This window comes from Salvelinus fontinalis, chromosome 14, assembly GCF_029448725.1.
Source record: "Salvelinus fontinalis isolate EN_2023a chromosome 14, ASM2944872v1, whole genome shotgun sequence".
Lineage (NCBI taxonomy): Eukaryota > Metazoa > Chordata > Actinopteri > Salmoniformes > Salmonidae > Salvelinus > Salvelinus fontinalis.
The window spans coordinates 9784384-9804650 of record NC_074678.1 but is presented as its reverse complement, the minus strand read 5'-3'; the positions used below and the strand labels follow the sequence as shown (position 1 = coordinate 9804650).

The following is a 20267-nucleotide window of genomic DNA, read 5'->3' as shown; positions in this document are numbered from 1 at the left end:
GGAAGCTACAGACAGGTAGTGGACTAGAGTCTACTCTAGCTGAAGACAGATGGACAGGAAGCTACAGACAGGTAGTGGACTAGAGTCTACTCTAGCTGAAGACAGATGGACAGGAAGCTACAGACAGGTAGTGGACCAGAGTCTGATCTAGCTGAAGACAGATGGACAGGAAGCTACAGACAGGTAGTGGACTAGAGTCTGCTCTAGCTGAAGACAGATGGACAGGAAGCTACAGACAGGTAGTGGACCAGAGTCTACTCTAGTTGAAGACAGATGGACAGGAAGCTATAGACAGGTAGTGGACCAGAGTCTACTCTAGCTGAAGACAGATGGACAGGAAGCTACAGACAGGTAGTGGATCAGAGTCTACTCTAGCTGAAGACAGATGGACAGGAAGCTACAAACAGGTAGTGGACCAGAGTCTACTCTAGCTGAAGACAGATGGACAGGAAGCTACAGACAGGTAGTGGACCAGAGTCTGCTCTAGCTGAAGACAGTAGGACAGGAAGCTATAGACAGGTAGTGGACCAGAGTCTACTCTAGCTGAAGACAGATGGACAGGAAGCTACAGACAGGTAGTGGACTAGAGTCTACTCTAGCTGAAGACAGATGGACAGGAAGCTACAGACAGGTAGTGGACTAGAGTCTACTCTAGCTGAAGACAGATGGACAGGAAGCTACAGACAGGTAGTGGACCAGAGTCTGATCTAGCTGAAGACAGATGGACAGGAAGCTACAGACAGGTAGTGGACTAGAGTCTGCTCTAGCTGAAGACAGATGGACAGGAAGCTACAGACAGGTAGTGGACCAGAGTCTACTCTAGTTGAAGACAGATGGACAGGAAGCTATAGACAGGTAGTGGACCAGAGTCTACTCTAGCTGAAGACAGATGGACAGGAAGCTACAGACAGGTAGTGGATCAGAGTCTACTCTAGCTGAAGACAGATGGACAGGAAGCTACAAACAGGTAGTGGACCAGAGTCTACTCTAGCTGAAGACAGATGGACAGGAAGCTACAGACAGGTAGTGGACCAGAGTCTACTCTAGCTGAAGACAGATGGACAGGAAGCTACAGACAGGTAGTGGACCAGAGTCTACTCTAGCTGAAGACAGATGGACAGGAAGCTACAGACAGGTAGTGGACCAGAGTCTGATCTAGCTGAAGACAGATGGACAGGAAGCTACAGACAGGTAGTGGACTAGAGTCTACTCTAGCTGAAGACAGATGGACAGGAAGCTACAGACAGGTAGTGGACCAGAGTCTGATCTAGCTGAAGACAGATGGACAGGAAGCTACAGACAGGTAGTGGACTAGAGTCTGCTCTAGCTGAAGACAGATGGACAGGAAGCTACAGACAGGTAGTGGACCAGAGTCTACTCTAGTTGAAGACAGATGGACAGGAAGCTATAGACAGGTAGTGGACCAGAGTCTACTCTAGCTGAAGACAGATGGACAGGAAGCTACAGACAGGTAGTGGATCAGAGTCTACTCTAGCTGAAGACAGATGGACAGGAAGCTACAAACAGGTAGTGGACCAGAGTCTACTCTAGCTGAAGACAGATGGACAGGAAGCTACAGACAGGTAGTGGACCAGAGTCTACTCTAGCTGAAGACAGATGGACAGGAAGCTACAGACAGGTAGTGGACCAGAGTCTACTCTAGCTGAAGACAGATGGACAGGAAGCTACAGACAGGTAGTGGACCAGAGTCTGATCTAGCTGAAGACAGATGGACAGGAAGCTACAGACAGGTAGTGGATCAGAGTCTACTCTAGCTGAAGACAGTAGGACAGGAAGCTACAGACAGGTAGTGGACCAGAGTCTACTCTAGCTGAAGACAGATGGACAGGAAGCTACAGACAGGTAGTGGACTAGAGTCTACTCTAGCTGAAGACAGATGGACAGGAAGCTACAGACAGGTAGTGGACCAGAGTCTACTCTAGCTGAAGACAGATGGACAGGAAGCTACAGACAGGTAGTGGATCAGAGTCTACTCTAGCTGAAGACAGATGGACAGGAAGCTACAGACAGGTAGTGGACCAGAGTCTACTCTAGCTGAAGACCGATGGACAGGAAGCTACAGACAGGTAGTGGATCAGAGTCTACTCTAGCTGAAGACAGATGGACAGGAAGCTACAGACAGGTAGTGGACCAGAGTCTGATCTAGCTGAAGACAGATGGACAGGAAGCTACAGACAGGTAGTGGACTAGAGTCTGCTCTAGCTGAAGACAGATGGACAGGAAGCTACAGACAGGTAGTGGACCAGAGTCTGATCTAGCTGAAGACAGATGGACAGGAAGCTACAGACAGGTAGTGGACCAGAGTCTGATCTAGCTGAAGACAGATGGACAGGAAGCTACAGACAGGTAGTGGACCAGAGTCTGATCTAGCTGAAGACAGTTGGACAGGAAGCTACAGACAGGTAGTGGACCAGAGTCTACTCTAGCTGAAGACAGATGGACAGGTACAGGTATCGTGCAGAAGACAGTTGGACAAGTTCGGTGTCGACGAGAGAGGGACTAGCTAGCTATCCTGCTAGTAGCTACATAGGAGGGAATGTGTTGAGCTTTGTCTGTGAGAAGGTGAGTGTCTGTTCTGCTGTGATGATTGATGATGTTAATTATCCCCCGCAGACAGTTATCTGAACCGCGCCCTGTTTACGACGAGATCCCGGGCAACAACAGTCGCTTGATGTTGGGAATGATTGCTTTATGGCCCGTTTTATTAGTTTACCAATAAGGGGAAGTGCTGCTTCGTCTAGACTTGAAAGGATATGGGGCCTCTGTGTTTATGGGGCTGAAACTGATGCTTGGTATTTATTCACGTAGTGTGATCAGACACGGCTGGTATAATATGCCTGGCAGCAGGGCAACAGAGCTCTGACTCTGGCTGAGTCCCAAATGGCACCCTAGTCCCTACGTAGTGTGATCAGACACGGCTGGTATAATATGCCTGGCAGCAGGGCAACAGAGCTCTGACTCTGGCTGAGTCCCAAATGGCACCCTTGTCCCTACGTAGTACACTACTTCTGGTCAAAGGTGATGCACTAAGTATGGAACACGGTGCTGTTCGGGACACAGCCTGACACAGCCTCTGCCACTTGCTCCTCCAAAAGCTCTTTAATATTATGTCAGGCATTGCAAATTCACGCTACTCCTCACCCTTGAGCTGAAATAACTATCAAGGCGTATATAGACTCTCCTAAATCTTTCAAATACTTTCCTGCCTGGCTCACTTGGAAGGCCCTGTGGAAAAAAGAGCAGGATACTCAGAGAGAGAGTAGGTCGCAGGAGAGGAAGGAGAGGAAGGAAGGAGGGAAAGAGAAGGAAAGGAAGGAGAGAGAGAAGGAGAGGAAGGAGAGAGAGAAAGTAGCAGGAGAGGAAGGAGAGGAAGGAGAGAGAGAGAAGAAGAGAGAAGGTAGCAGGAGAGGAAGAAGAGAGAGAAGGTAGCAGGAGAGGAAGGAGAGAGAGAAGGTAGCAGGAGAGGAAGGAGAGAGAGAAGGTAGCAGGAGAGAGAAGGAGAGGAAGGAGAGAGAGAAGGAGAGAGAGAAAGTAGCAGGAGAGGAAGGAGAGGAAGGAGAGAGAGAGAAGGAGAGAGAAGGTAGCAGGAGTGGAAGGAGAGAGAGAAGGTGGCAGGAGAGGAAGGAGCGGAAGGAGAGAGAAGAAGAGGAAGGAGAGGAAGGAGAGAGAGAGAAGGAGAGGAAGGAGAGAGAAGGTAGAAGGAGAGGAAGTGGAGAGAAGAAGAGGAAGGAGAGGAAGGAGAGAGAGAAGGAGAGGAAGGAGAGAGAGAAGGTAGCAGGAGAGGAAGGAGAGGAAGGAGAGAGAGAGAAGGAGAGGAAGAAGAGAGAGAAAGTAGCAGGAGAGGAAGGAGAGAGAGAAAGTAGCAGGAGAGGAAGGAGAGAGAGAAGGTAGCAGGAGAGGAAGGAGAGGAAGGAGAGAGAGAAGGTAGCAGGAGAGGAAGGAGAGGAAGGAGAGAGAGAGAAGGAGAGGAAGAAGAGAGAGAAAGTAGCAGGAGAGGAAGGAGAGAGAGAAAGTAGCAGGAGAGGAAGGAGAGAGAGAAGGTAGCAGGAGAGGAAGGAGAGGAAGGAGAGAGAGAAGGAGAGGAAGGAGAGAGAGAAGGTAGCAGGAGAGGAAGGAGAGAGAGAAGGTAGCAGGAGAGAGAAGGAGAGAGAAGGAGAGGAAGGAGAGGCCTTGTTCCCTTGTTCCCTACTTGGCCCGGGCCCAGTTCCCTATATAGTGCACTACTTGGCCAGGGCCTTGTTCCCTATATAGTGCACTACTTGGCCAGGGCCTTGTTCCCTATATAGTGCACTACTTGGCCGGGGCCCAGCTCCCTATATAGTGCACTACTTGGCCAGGGCCCAGCTCCCTATATAGTGCACTACTTGGCTGGGGCCCAGCTCCCTATATAGTGTGGCTGGTTGTGAACTATATAGGGTGCCATCTCGGACTCACTCCACAAAACGTGTTCCATATCAACAAAGGGAGAAATTATCATTTAGGGGTTCAAAAAATACTCCAGGTCACATCGACAACGTCTTAAACTTGATAGAATGTATGTAGAAATTATAATGGGCCGATACCATAATAATAATATATATTTTAAACTAACTGCCCTTCTTCTGGCCCACAAATTGATTTTGACAAACAAATCGGTCAAAAAAAAAAGAACTTCTGCGATGTGGCCCTCGAGCAAAACGGTTTTCCTGGTTTACAGTAAACATCACACACACACACACACACACACACACACACACACACACACACACACACACACACACACACACACACACACACACACACACACACACACACACACACACACACACACACATACACACACACACACACACACACACACACACACACACACACCACTTTCCCTGTCCCTTTCCAACTGACTAGGTATCCCCCCTTTCCCTTTCCAACTGACTAGGTATCCCCCCTTTCCAACTGACTAGGTATCCCCCTTTCCCTTTACAAGTGACTAGGTATCCCCCCTGTCCCTTTCCAACTGACTAGGTATCCCCCCTGTCCCTTTCCAACTGACTAGGTATCCCCCCTTTCCCTTTCCAACTGACTAGGTATCCCCCCTTTCCAACTGACTAGGTATCCCCCCTTTCCCTTTCCAACTGACTAGGTATCCCCCCTTTCCCTTTCCAACTGACTAGGTATCCCCCTTTCCCTTTCCAACTGACTAGGTATCCCCCCTTTCCCTTTCCAACTGACTAGGTATCCCCCTTTCCCTTTCCAACTGACTAGGTATCCCCCTTTCCAACTGACTAGGTATCTCCCTTTCCAACTGACTAGGTATCCCCCCTTTCCAACTGACTAGGTATCCCCCCTTTCCAACTGACTAGGTATCCCCCTTTCCAACTGACTAGGTATCCCCCCTTCCAACTGACTAGGTATCCCCCCTTTCCAACTGACTAGGTATCCCCCCTTTCCAACTGACTAGGTATCTCCCTTTCCAACTGACTAGGTATCCCCCCTTTCCAACTGACTAGGTATCCCCCTTTCCAACTGACTAGGTATCCCCCTTTCCAACTGACTAGGTATCCCCCCTTTCCAACTGACTAGGTATCCCCCCTTTCCAACTGACTAGGTATCCCCCCTTTCCCTTTCCAACTGACTAGGTATCCCCCTTTCCCTTTACAACTGACTAGGTATCCCCCCTTTCCCTTTCCAACTGACTAGGTATCCCCCTTTCCCTGTACAACTGACTAGGTATCCCCCTTTCCCTTTACAACTGACTAGGTATCCCCCTTTCCAACTGACTAGGTATCTCCCTTTCCAACTGACTAGGTATCCCCCCTTTCCAACTGACTAGGTATCCCCCCTTTCCAACTGACTAGGTATCCCCCCTTTCCAACTGACTAGGTATCCCCCTTTCCCTTTCCAACTGACTAGGTATCCCCCTTTCCCTTTCCAACTGACTAGGTATCCCCCTTTCCCTTTCCAACTGACTAGGTATCCCCCCTTTCCAACTGACTAGGTATCCCCCCTTTCCAACTGACTAGGTATCCCCCTTTCCCTTTCCAACTGACTAGGTATCCCCCTTTCCCTTTCCAACTGACTAGGTATCCCCCTTTCCCTTTACAACTGACTAGGTATCCCCCTTTCCCTTTCGAACTGACTAGGTATCCCCCTTTCCAACTGACTAGGTATCCCCCTTTCCAACTGACTAGGTATCCCCCTTTCCCTTTCCAACTGACTAGGTATCCCCCTTTCCCTTTCCAACTGACTAGGTATCCCCCCTTTCCAACTGACTAGGTATCCCCCCTTTCCAACTGACTAGGTATCCCCCTTTCCCTTTCCAACTGACTAGGTATCCCCCTTTCCCTTTCCAACTGACTAGGTATCCCCCTTTCCCTTTCCAACTGACTAGGTATCCCCCTTTCCCTTTACAACTGACTAGATATCCCCCTTTCCCTTTACAACTGACTAGGTATCCCCCTTTCCCTTTCCAACTGACTAGGTATCCCCCTTTCCCTTTCGAACTGACTAGGTATCCCCCTTTCCAACTGACTAGGTATCCCCCTTTCCAACTGACTAGGTATCCCCCTTTCCCTTTCCAACTGACTAGGTATCCCCCTTTCCCTTTACAACTGACTAGGTATCCCCCTTTCCAACTGACTAGGTATCCCCCCTTTCCCTTTCCAACTGACTAGGTATCCCCCTTTCCCTTTCCAACTGACTAGGTATCCCCCCTTTCCCTTTCCAACTGACTAGGTATCCCCCTTTCCCTTTCCAACTGACTAGGTATCCCCCTTTCCCTTTCCAACTGACTAGGTATCCCCCCTTTCCAACTGACTAGGTATCCCCCTTTCCAACTGACTAGGTATCCCCCCTTTCCAACTGACTAGGTATCCCCCTTTCCCTTTCCAACTGACTAGGTATCCCCCTTTACAACTGACTAGGTATCCCCCTTTCCCTTTCCAACTGACTAGGTATCCCCCTTTACAACTGACTAGGTATCCCCCTTTCCCTTTCCAACTGACTAGGTATCCCCCTTTCCCTTTCCAACTGACTAGGTATCCCCCCTTTCCCTTTCCAACTGACTAGGTATCCCCCCTTTCCAACTGACTAGGTATCCCCCCTTTCCCTTTCCAACTGACTAGGTATCCCCCCTTTCCAACTGACTAGGTATCCCCCCTTTCCAACTGACTAGGTATCCCCCTTTCCAACTGACTAGGTATCCCCCTTTCCCTTTCCAACTGACTAGGTATCCCCCTTTCCAACTGACTAGGTATCCCCCTTTCCCTTTCCAACTGACTAGGTATCCCCCCTTTCCAACTGACTAGGTATCCCCCTTTCCCTTTCCAACTGACTAGGTATCCCCCTTTCCCCTTTCCAACTGACTAGGTATCCCCCCTTTCCAACTGACTAGGTATCCCCCTTTCCCCTTTCCAACTGACTAGGTATCCCCCCTTTCCAACTGACTAGGTATCCCCCTTTCCCCTTTCCAACTGACTAGGTATCCCCCCTTTCCAACTGACTAGGTATCTCCCCTTTCCCCTTTCCAACTGACTAGGTATCCCCCCCTTTCCCTTTCCAACTGACTAGGTATCCCCCCTTTCCAACTGACTAGGTATCCCCCCTTTCCAACTGACTAGGTATCCCCCTTTCCAACTGACTAGGTTTCACCCCTTTCCAACTGACTAGGTATCCCCCCTTTCCCTTTCCAACTGACTAGGTATCCCCCCGTTCCCTTTCCAACTGACTAGGTATCCCCCCTTTCCCCTTTCCAACTGACTAGGTATCCCCCCTTTCCCTTTCCAACTGACTAGGTATCCCCCCTTTCCAACTGACTAGGTATCCCCCCTTTCCAACTGACTAGGTATCCCCCTTTCCAACTGACTAGGTATCCCCCTTTCCCTTTCCAACTGACTAGGTATCCCCCCTTTCCCTTTCCAACTGACTAGGTATCCCCCCTTTCCCTTTCCAACTGACTAGGTATCCCCCCTTTCCCTTTCCAACTGACTAGGTATCCCCCCTTTCCAACTGACTAGGTATCCCCCTTTACAACTGACTAGGTATCCCCCTTTCCCTTTCCAACTGACTAGGTATCCCCCCTTTCCCTTTCCAACTGACTAGGTATCCCCCTTTCCCTTTACAACTGACTAGGTATCCCCCTTTCCCTTTCCAACTGACTAGGTATCCCCCTTTCCAACTGACTAGGTATCCCCCCCTTTCCCTTTCCAACTGACTAGGTATCCCCCCCTTTCCCTTTCCAACTGACTAGGTATCCCCCCTTTCCAACTGACTAGGTATCCCCCCTTTCCAACTGACTAGGTATCCCCCCTTTCCAACTGACTAGGTATCCCCCCTTTCCAACTGACTAGGTATCCCCCTTTCCCTTTCCAACTGACTAGGTATCCCCCCTTTCCAACTGACTAGGTATCCCCCTTTCCCTTTCCAACTGACTAGGTATCCCCCCTTTCCAACTGACTAGGTATCCCCCTTTCCCTTTCCAACTGACTAGGTATCCCCCTTTCCCCTTTCCAACTGACTAGGTATCCCCCCTTTCCCCTTTCCAACTGACTAGGTATCCCCCCTTTCCAACTGACTAGGTATCCCCCCTTTCCAACTGACTAGGTATCCCCCTTTACAACTGACTAGGTTTCCCCCTTTCCCCTTTCCAACTGACTAGGTATCCCCCTTTCCCCTTTCCAACTGACTAGGTATCCCCCTTTCCCTTTCCAACTGACTAGGTATCCCCCCTTTCCCCTTTCCAACTGACTAGGTATCTCCCCTTTCCCCTTTCCAACTGACTAGGTATCCCCCTTTCCAACTGACTAGGTATCCCCCCTTTCCCCTTTCCAACTGACTAGGTATCTCCCCTTTCCCCTTTCCAACTGACTAGGTATCCCCCCCTTTCCCTTTCCAACTGACTAGGTATCCCCCCTTTCCAACTGACTAGGTATCCCCCCTTTCCAACTGACTAGGTATCCCCCTTTCCAACTGACTAGGTTTCACCCCTTTCCCTTTCCAACTGACTAGGTATCCCCCCTTTCCAACTGACTAGGTATCCCCCCGTTCCCTTTCCAACTGACTAGGTATCCCCCCTTCCCTTTCCAACTGACTAGGTATCCCCCCTTTCCCCTTTCCAACTGACTAGGTATCCCCCCTTTCCCCTTTCCAACTGACTAGGAATCCCCCCTTTCCCTTTCCAACTGACTAGGTATCCCCCCTTTCCAACTGACTAGGTATCCCCCTTTACAACTGACTAGGTATCCCCCTTTCCCTTTCCAACTGACTAGGTATCCCCCCTTTCCCTATCCAACTGACTAGGTATCCCCCCTTTCCCTTTCCAACTGACTAGGTATCCCCCCTTTCCCTTTCCAACTGACTAGGTATCCCCCTTTCCCTTTCCAACTGACTAGGTATCCCCCCTTTACAACTGACTAGGTATCCCCCTTTCCCTTTACAACTGACTAGGTATCCCCCTTTCCCTTTCCAACTGACTAGGTATCCCCCTTTCCCTTTCCAACTGACTAGGTATCCCCCCTTTCCCCTTTCCAACTGACTAGGTATCCCCCTTTCCCTTTCCAACTGACTAGGTATCCCCCTTTCCCTTTCCAACTGACTAGGTATCCCCCCTTTCCCCTTTCCAACTGACTAGGTATCCCCCTTCCCCTTTCCAACTGACTAGGTATCCCCCTTTCCCTTTCCAACTGACTAGGTATCCCCCTTTCCCTTTCCAACTGACTAGGTATCCCCCCTTTCCCTTTCCAACTGACTAGGTATCCCCCCGTTCCCTTTCCAACTGACTAGGTATCCCCCCTTTCCCCTTTCCAACTGACTAGGTATCCCCCCTTTCCCTTTCCAACTGACTAGGTATCCCCCCTTTCCAACTGACTAGGTATCCCCCCTTTCCAACTGACTAGGTATCCCCCTTTCCAACTGACTAGGTATCCCCCTTTCCCTTTCCAACTGACTAGGTATCCCCCTTTCCAACTGACTAGGTATCCCCCTTTCCCTTTCCAACTGACTAGGTATCCCCCTTTCCCTTTCCAACTGACTAGGTATCCCCCTTTCCCTTTCCAACTGACTAGGTATCCCCCTTTCCAACTGACTAGGTATCCCCCTTTCCCTTTCCAACTGACTAGGTATCCCCCTTTCCCTTTCCAACTGACTAGGTATCCCCCTTTCCCTTTCCAACTGACTAGGTATCCCCCTTTCCCTTTACAACTGACTAGGTATCCCCCCTTTCCAACTGACTAGGTATCCCCCTTTCCCTTTACAACTGACTAGGTATCCCCCTTTCCAACTGACTAGGTATCCCCCCCTTTCCCTTTCCAACTGACTAGGTATCCCCCTTTCCCTTTACAACTGACTAGGTATCCCCCCTTTCCAACTGACTAGGTATCCCCCTTTCCCTTTCCAACTGACTAGGTATCCCCCTTTCCAACTGACTAGGTATCCCCCCCTTTCCCTTTCCAACTGACTAGGTATCCCCCTTTCCCTTTACAACTGACTAGGTATCCCCCCTTTCCAACTGACTAGGTATCCCCCTTTCCCTTTCCAACTGACTAGGTATCCCCCTTTCCCTTTACAACTGACTAGATATCCCCCTTTCCCTTTACAACTGACTAGGTATCCCCCTTTCCCTTTCCAACTGACTAGGTATCCCCCTTTCCCTTTCCAACTGACTAGGTATCCCCCCTTTCCAACTGACTAGGTATCCCCCTTTCCCTTTACAACTGACTAGGTATCCCCCTTTCCAACTGACTAGGTATCCCCCTTTCCAACTGACTAGGTATCCCCCTTTCCCTTTCCAACTGACTAGGTATCCCCCCCTTTCCCTTTCCAACTGACTAGGTATCCCCCTTTCCCTTTCCAACTGACTAGGTATCCCCCCTTTCCAACTGACTAGGTATCCCCCTTTCCCTTTCCAACTGACTAGGTATCCCCCCTTTCCCCTTTCCAACTGACTAGGTATCCCCCCTTTCCAACTGACTAGGTATCCCCCCTTTCCAACTGACTAGGTATCCCCCTTTACAACTGACTAGGTTTCCCCCTTTCCCTTTCCAACTGACTAGGTATCCCCCTTTCCCTTTCCAACTGACTAGGTATCCCCCCCCCCCCCTTTCCAACTGACTAGGTATCTCCCCTTTCCCCTTTCCAACTGACTAGGTATCCCCCCCTTTCCCTTTCCAACTGACTAGGTATCCCCCCTTTCCAACTGACTAGGTATCCCCCCTTTCCAACTGACTAGGTATCCCCCTTTCCAACTGACTAGGTTTCACCCCTTTCCCTTTCCAACTGACTAGGTATCCCCCCTTTCCAACTGACTAGGTATCCCCCCGTTCCCTTTCCAACTGACTAGGTATCCCCCCTTTCCAACTGACTAGGTATCCCCCCGTTCCCTTTCCAACTGACTAGGTATCCCCCCTTCCCTTTCCAACTGACTAGGTATCCCCCTTTCCCTATCCAACTGACTAGGTATCCCCCCTTTCCCTTTCCAACTGACTAGGTATCCCCCCTTTCCCTTTACAACTGACTAGGTATCCCCCTTTCCCTTTCCAACTGACTAGGTATCCCCCTTTCCCTTTACAACTGACTAGGTATCCCCCTTTCCCTTTCCAACTGACTAGGTATCCCCCTTTCCCTTTCCAACTGACTAGGTATCCCCCTTTCCCTTTCCAACTGACTAGGTATCCCCCCTTTACAACTGACTAGGTATCCCCCTTTCCCTTTACAACTGACTAGGTATCCCCCTTTCCCCTTTCCAACTGACTAGGTATCCCCCTTTCCAACTGACTAGGTATCCCCCCTTTCCCCTTTCCAACTGACTAGGTATCCCCCCTTTCCCCTTTCCAACTGACTAGGTATCCCCCCTTTCCCTTTACAACTGACTAGGTATCCCCCTTTCCCTTTCCAACTGACTAGGTATCCCCCTTTCCCTTTACAACTGACTAGGTATCCCCCTTTCCCTTTCCAACTGACTAGGTATCCCCCTTTCCCTTTACAACTGACTAGGTATCCCCCCTTTCCCCTTTCCAACTGACTAGGTATCCCCCTTTCCAACTGACTAGGTATCCCCCTTTACAACTGACTAGGTATCCCCCTTTACAACTGACTAGGTATCCCCCTTTCCCCTTTCCAACTGACTAGGTATCCCCCCTTTCCCCTTTCCAACTGACTAGGTATCCCCCTTTCCCTTTCCAACTGACTAGGTATCCCCCTTTCCCCTTTCCAACTGACTAGGTATCCCCCTTCCCCTTTCCAACTGACTAGGTATCCCCCTTTCCAACTGACTAGGTATCCCCCCTTTCCAACTGACTAGGTATCCCCCTTTCCCTTTCCAACTGACTAGGTATCCCCCTTTCCCTTTACAACTGACTAGGTATCCCCCCTTTCCCTTTCCAACTGACTAGGTATCCCCCCTTTCCAACTGACTAGGTATCCCCCCTTCCCCTTTCCAACTGACTAGGTATCCCCCTTTCCCTTTCCAACTGACTAGGTATTCCCCCTTTCCAACTGACTAGGTATCCCCCTTTGCCTTTCCAACTGACTAGGTATCCCCCCTTTCCAACTGACTAGGTATCCCCCTTTCCCTTTACAACTGACTAGGTATCCCCCTTTCCAACTGACTAGGTATCCCCCCTTTCCAACTGACTAGGTATCCCCCTTTCCAACTGACTAGGTATCCCCCCTTTCCAACTGACTAGGTATCCCCCCTTTCCCTTTCCAACTGACTAGGTATCCCCCCTTCCAACTGACTAGGTATCCCCCTTTCCCTATACAACTGACTAGGTATCCCCCTTTCCCTTTCGAACTGACTAGGTATCCCCCTTTCCCTTTCGAACTGACTAGGTATCCCCCCTTTCCAACTGACTAGGTATCCCCCTTTCCAACTGACTAGGTATCCCCCCTTTCCAACTGACTAGGTATCCCCCTTTCCAACTGACTAGGTATCCCCCTTTCCAACTGACTAGGTATCCCCCCTTTCCAACTGACTAGGTATCCCCCCTTTCCAACTGACTAGGTATCCCCCTTTCGAACTGACTAGGTATCCCCCCTTTCCAACTGACTAGGTATCCCCCTTTCCAACTGACTAGGTATCCCCCTTTCCAACTGACTAGGTATCCCCCTTTCCAACTGACTAGGTATCCCCCCTTTCCAACTGACTAGGTATCCCCCCTTTCCAACTGACTAGGTATCCCCCTTTCCCTTTCCAACTGACTAGGTATCCCCCTTTCCAACTGACTAGGTATCCCCCCTTTCCCTTTACAACTGACTAGGTATCCCCCTTTCCCTATACAACTGACTAGGTATCCCCCTTTCCCTTTCCAACTGACTAGGTATCCCCCTTTCCCTTTCCAACTGACTAGGTATCCCCCCTTTCCAACTGACTAGGTATCCCCCTTTCCAACTGACTAGGTATCCCCCTTTCCCTATACAACTGACTAGGTATCCCCCTTTCCAACTGACTAGGTATCCCCCCTTTCCAACTGACTAGGTATCCCCCTTTCCAACTGACTAGGTATCCCCCTTTCCCTATACAACTGACTAGGTATCCCCCTTTCCCTTTCGAACTGACTAGGTATCCCCCCTTTCCAACTGACTAGGTATCCCCCTTTCCCTTTCCAACTGACTAGGTACCCCCCTTTCCAACTGACTAGGTATCCCCCTTTCCCTTTCCAACTGACTAGGTATCCCCCTTTCCAACTGACTAGGTATCCCCCTTTACAACTGACTAGGTATCCCCCTTTCCAACTGACTAGGTATCCCCCCTTTCCCTTTCCAACTGACTAGGTATCCCCCCTTCCCTTTCCAACTGACTAGGTATCCCCCTTTCCCTTTACAACTGACTAGGTATCCCCCTTTCCCTTTCCAACTGACTAGGTATCCCCCTTTCCCTTTCCAACTGACTAGGTATCCCCCCTTTACAACTGACTAGGTATCCCCCTTTCCCTTTCCAACTGACTAGGTATCCCCCTTTCCCTTTCGAACTGACTAGGTATCCCCCCTTTCCAACTGACTAGGTATCCCCCTTTCCCTTTCCAACTGACTAGGTATCCCCCTTTCCAACTGACTAGGTATCCCCCTTTCCCTATACAACTGACTAGGTATCCCCCCTTTCCAACTGACTAGGTATCCCCCTTTCCCTTTCCAACTGACTAGGTATCCCCCTTTCCAACTGACTAGGTATCCCCCTTTACAACTGACTAGGTATCCCCCTTTACAACTGACTAGGTATCCCCCCTTTCCCTTTCCAACTGACTAGGTATCCCCCTTTCCCTTTCCAACTGACTAGGTATCCCCCTTTCCCTTTCCAACTGACTAGGTATCCCCCTTTCCCTTTCCAACTGACTAGGTATCCCCCTTTCCAACTGACTAGGTATCCCCCTTTCCCTTTACAACTGACTAGGTATCCCCCCTTTCCAACTGACTAGGTATCCCCCTTTCCCTTTCCAACTGACTAGGTATCCCCCTTTCCCTTTCCAACTGACTAGGTATCCCCCTTTCCCCTTTCCAACTGACTAGGTATCCCCCTTTCCCTTTACAACTGACTAGGTATCTCCCTTTCCCTTTCCAACTGACTAGGTATCCCCCTTTACAACTGACTAGGTATCCCCCTTTCCCTTTCCAACTGACTAGGTATCCCCCTTTCCCTTTCCAACTGACTAGGTATCCCCCTTTCCCTTTCCAACTGACTAGGTATCCCCCTTTCCCTTTCCAACTGACTAGGTATCCCCCCTTTCCAACTGACTAGGTATCCCCCTTTCCCTTTCCAACTGACTAGGTATCCCCCCTTTCCAACTGACTAGGTATCCCCCTTTCCCTTTCCAACTGACTAGGTATCCCCCTTTCCCTTTCCAACTGACTAGATATCCCCCTTTCCCTTTCCAACTGACTAGGTATCCCCCTTTCCCTTTACAACTGACTAGGTATCCCCCTTTCCCTTTCCAACTGACTAGGTATCCCCCTTTCCAACTGACTAGGTATCCCCCTTTCCCTTTCCAACTGACTAGGTATCCCCCTTTACAACTGACTAGGTATCCCCCTTTCCCTTTCCAACTGACTAGGTATCCCCCCTTTCCCTTTCCCATGTTGGCCATCTACCTCCAATGTTGGACTGAGACTGTTGATACTGTTGATGCTGCTGCCTAAAAACACGCATTTGAGAACTACCCTAAATACTACTATTCATACCAGTTTGAGAACTACTTAATACCGTGCATGCCAGTCTGTCTTGGCTAAAGGTTGAGGAAAGACTGCGACTGCGTCACTTCTTGTTTTTATAAGAAACATTTAATGTGTTGGAAAATCCTAATTATTTGCATAGTCAACTTACACACAGCACTGACACACAGACTTACCCCCAACCAGACATATTTCAGTCCCAGAGGTCCAGAACAAATTCAAGGAAACTTACAGTATTATACAGAGCCATGAGTGTACGGAACTCCCTTCCATCTTATGTAGTGCAAGTAAACAGAAAACCTGGTTTCAAAAAACAAATTAAGCAACACTTCACAGCACAACGCATCCCCCCATGTGTCCTACTGGTTGTGTGTACTGACATGTGACCTACTGGATGTGTATATGTACTGACATGTGACCTGCTGGCTGTGTGTACTGACATGTGACCTACTGGTTGTCTGTACTGACATGTGACCTACTGGTTGTGTGTACTGACATGTGACCTACTGGTTGTATGTACTGACATGTGACCTACTGGTTGTATGTACTGACATGTGACCTACTGGTTGTGTGTACTGACATGTGACCTACTGGTTGTATGTACTGACATGTGACCTACTGGTTGTGTGTACTGACATGTGACCTACTGGTTGTGTGTACTGACATGTGACCTGCTGGTAGTGTGTACTGACATGTGACCTACTGGTTGTCTGTGTACTGACATGTGACCTACTGGTTGTGTGTGTACTGACATGTGACCTACTGGTTATGTGTGTGTACTGACATGTGACCTACTGGTTATGTGTGTGTGTGTACTGACATGTGACCTACTGGTTGTCTGTACTGACATGTGACCTACTGGTTATGTGTGTGTACTGACATGTGACCTACTGGTTATGTGTGTGTACTGACATGTGACCTACTGGTTGTATGTACTGACATGTGACCTACTGGTTATGTGTGTGTACTGACATGTGACCTACTGGTTATGTTTGTGTACTGACATGTGACCTACTGGTTGTGTGTGTGGACTGACATGTGACCTACTGGTTGTATGTACTGACATGTGACCTACTGGTTGTGTGTGTGTACTGACATGTGACCTACTGGTTGTGTGTGTGTACTGACATGTGACCTACTGGTTGTGTGTACTGACATGTGACCTACTGGTTGTGTGTACTGACATGTGACCTACTGGTTGTGTGTATGTACTGACATGTGACCTACTGGTTGTATGTACTGACATGTGACCTACTGGTTGTGTGTACTGACATGTGACCTACTGGTTGTGTGTGTGTACTGACATGTGACCTACTGGCTGTGTGTATGTACTGACATGTGACCTACTGGTTGTATGTACTGACATGTGACCTACTGGTTGTGTGTATGTACTGACATGTGACCTACTGGTTGTATGTACTGACATGTGACCTACTGGTTGTGTGTATGTACTGACATGTGATCTACTGGTTGTATGTACTGACATGTGACCTACTGGTTGTGTGTACTGACATGTGACCTACTGGTTATGTGTGTGTACTGACATGTGACCTACTGGTTATGTGTGTGTACTGACATGTGACCTACTGGTTGTGTGTGTGTACTGACATGTGACCTACTGGTTGTGTGTACTGACATGTGACCTACTGGTTGTGTGTGTGTACTGACATGTGACCTACTGGTTGTGTGTGTGTACTGACATGTGACCTACTGGTTATGTGTGTGTACTGACATGTGACCTACTGGTTGTGTGTGTGTACTGACATGTGACCTACTGGTTATGTGTGTGTACTGACATGTGACCTACTGGTTGTGTGTGTGTACTGACATGTGACCTACTGGTTGTGTGTGTGTACTGACATGTGACCTACTGGTTGTGTGTACTGACATGTGACCTACTGGTTGTGTGTACTGACATGTGACCTACTGGTTGTGTGTACTGACATGTGACCTACTGGTTGTATGTACTGACATGTGACCTACTGGTTGTGTGTACTGACATGTGACCTACTGGTTGTGTGTGTGTACTGACATGTGACCTACTGGTTGTGTGTGTGTACTGACATGTGACCTACTGGTTGTGTGTATGTACTGACATGTGACCTACTGGTTGTATGTACTGACATGTGACCTACTGGTTGTGTATGTACTGACATGTGACCTACTGGTTGTGTGTACTGACATGTGACCTACTGGTTGTGTGTGTGTACTGACATGTGACCTACTGGTTGTGTGTGTGTACTGACATGTGACCTACTGGTTGTGTGTGTGTACTGACATGTGACCTACTGGTTGTGTGTGTGTACTGACATGTGACCTACTGGTTGTGTGTGTGTACCGACATGTGACCTACTGGATGTGTGTACTGACATGTGACCTACTGGTTGTGTGTACTGACATGTGACCTACTGGTTGTGTGTGTGTACTGACATGTGACCTACTGGTTGTGTGTACTGACATGTGACCTACTGGTTGTATGTATGTACTGACATGTGACCTACTGGTTGTGTGTGTGTACTGACATGTGACCTACTGGTTGTATGTACTGACATGTGACCTACTAGTTGTGTGTATGTACTGACATGTGACCTACTGGTTGTATGTACTGACATGTTACCTACTGGTTGTATGTACTGAAATGTGACCTACTGGTTGTATGTATGTACTTACATGTGACCTACTGGTTGTGTGGCTGTACTGACATGTGACCTACTGGTTGTGTGTAAGTTCTGACATGTGACCTACTGGTTGTATGTACTGACATGTGACCTACTGGTTCTTTGTATGTGCTGACATGTGACCTACTGGTTGTATGTATGTACTGACATGTGACCTACTGGTTGTATGTACTGACATGTGACCTACTGGTTGTGTGTATGTACTGACATGTGACCTACTGGTTGTATGTACTGACATGTGACCTACTGGTTGTGTGTGTGTACTGACATGTGACCTACTGGTTGTGTGTACTGACATGTGACCTACTGGTTGTATGTACTGACATGTGACCTACTGGTTGTATGTACTGACATGTGACCTACTGTTTGTATGTACTGACATGTGACCTACTGGTTGTGTGTATGTACTGACATGTGACCTACTGGTTTTGTGTGTACTGACATGTGACCTACTGGTTGTGTGTATGTACTGACATGTGACCTACTGGTTGTGTGTGTGTACTGACATGTGACCTACTGGTTGTGTGTGTGTACTGACATGTGACCTACTGGTTGTGTGTGTGTACTGACATGTGACCTACTGGTTGTGTGTGTGTACTGACATGTGACCTACTGGCTGTGTGTATGTACTGACATGTGACCCACTGGTTGTATGTATGTACTGACATGTGACCTACTGGTTTTATGTACTGACATGTGACCTACTGGTTGTGTGTATGTACTGACATGTGACCTACTGGTTGTATGTATTGACATGTGACCTACTGGTTGTGTGTACTGACATGTGACCTACTGGTTGTATGTACTAACATGTGACCTACTGGTTGTATGTACTGACATGTGACCTACTGGTTGTGTGTACTGACATGTGACCTACTGGTTGTGTGTATGTACTGACATGTGACCTACTGGTTGTGTGTACTGACATGTGACCTACTGGTTGTATGTACTGACATGTGACCTACTGGTTGTGTGTACTGACATGTGACCTACTGGTTGTGTGTACTTACATGTGACCTACTGGTTGTATGTATGTACTGACATGTGACCTACTGGTTGTATGTATGTACTGTGTAACTGATAGATGCACACACACTGCATGTTAATGTTTTTAAATATATGTAAATTGTAAAATAATTTATTTTGTCTTTTTCTTTATTTGTCGGAACACAGTAAGCGACTAGCGTCGGCTAATGGAGACCACAGTAATACTAGCTGTCACCGTTAGCGTCGGCTAATGGAGACCACAGTAAGACTAGCTGTCACCGTTAGCGTTGGCTAATGGAGACCTCAGTAAGACTAGCTGTCACCACTAGCGTCGGCAAATGGAGACCACAGTAAGACTAGCTGTCACCGTTAGCGTTGGCTAATGGAGACCTCAGTAAGACTAGCTGTCACCGTTAGCGTCGGCTAATGGAGACCACAGTAAGACTAGCTGTCACCGTTAGCGTCGGCAAATGGAGACCACAGTAAGACTAGCTGTCACCGCTAGCGTCGGCTAATGGATACCACAGTAAGACTAGCTGTCACCGCTAGCGTCGTCTAATGGAGACCACAGTAAGACTAGCTGTCACCACTAGCGTCGGCTAATGGATACCACAGTAAGACTAGCTGTCACCACTAGCGTCGGCTAATGGGGATCCTAATAAATCAAATCAACAACCCTATCAGCCGATATCTAATGTCCCAGCAGGATGCGAGCTCTTTCGACTTTATGCTTTTATAAGATAATAAAAGTTTCCTCTTCTTCTGCTTGTCTCTTCAGGAGAGTGTCTGTGCCAGAATGGAGGGGTCTGTGTGGACGGGACCTGCGACTGCACCTCAGGCTTCACCGGAATCTACTGTCAGTTTGGTACGCATCCTATCATCTTGTACACTGTAGGTCCGGTCTCATATTCTACTGTAGTTGGTAACAGAAATACACACTCCTTGTTAATTTCATGGTGTGGGTTACACCTTGCTTGGTGAAGGTGGTGAAAGTGAAATAAAATAAATAAACAAAAATAAACACCTTGCTTTCACCGAGGTAGCAGCACATAGCACACAAAACCAGACCAGTAGGCTGTAAGGTTGCCATGATGGAAGGTTGCTTTGATGGAAGGTTGCTTTGATGGAAGGTTGCCTTGATGGAAGGTTGCATTGATGGAAGGTTGCCATGATGGAAGGTTGCCATGATGGAAGGTTGCCATGATGGAAGGTTGCCTTGATGCCTTGACGGAAGGTTGCCTTGACGGAAGGTTGCCTTGATGGAAGGTTGCCTTGATGGAAGGTTGCCTTGACGGAAGGTTGCCTTGACGGAAGGTTGCCTTGACGGAAGGTTGCCTTGATGCCTTGACGGAAGGTTGCCTTGACGGAAGGTTGCCTTGATGGAAGGTTGCCTTGATGGAAGGTTGCCTTGATGGAAGGTTGCCTTGATGGAAGGTTGCCTTGACG

At 48.7% G+C, this 20267-nt stretch overlaps 1 protein-coding gene across 2 annotated transcripts in view; it reads left to right on the top strand.

The window, feature by feature from the left end:
* sned1 (sushi, nidogen and EGF-like domains 1) overlaps positions 1 to 20267 on the top strand; it is a 151847-nt gene that overhangs the window by 90896 nt on the left and 40684 nt on the right. For both annotated transcript variants that reach the window (XM_055943922.1, XM_055943923.1), the window contains exon 11: positions 19600 to 19686. In XM_055943922.1, coding sequence (XP_055799897.1) covers positions 19600 to 19686 — 87 coding nt within the window. The remainder of the gene's footprint in view (positions 1 to 19599; positions 19687 to 20267) is intronic.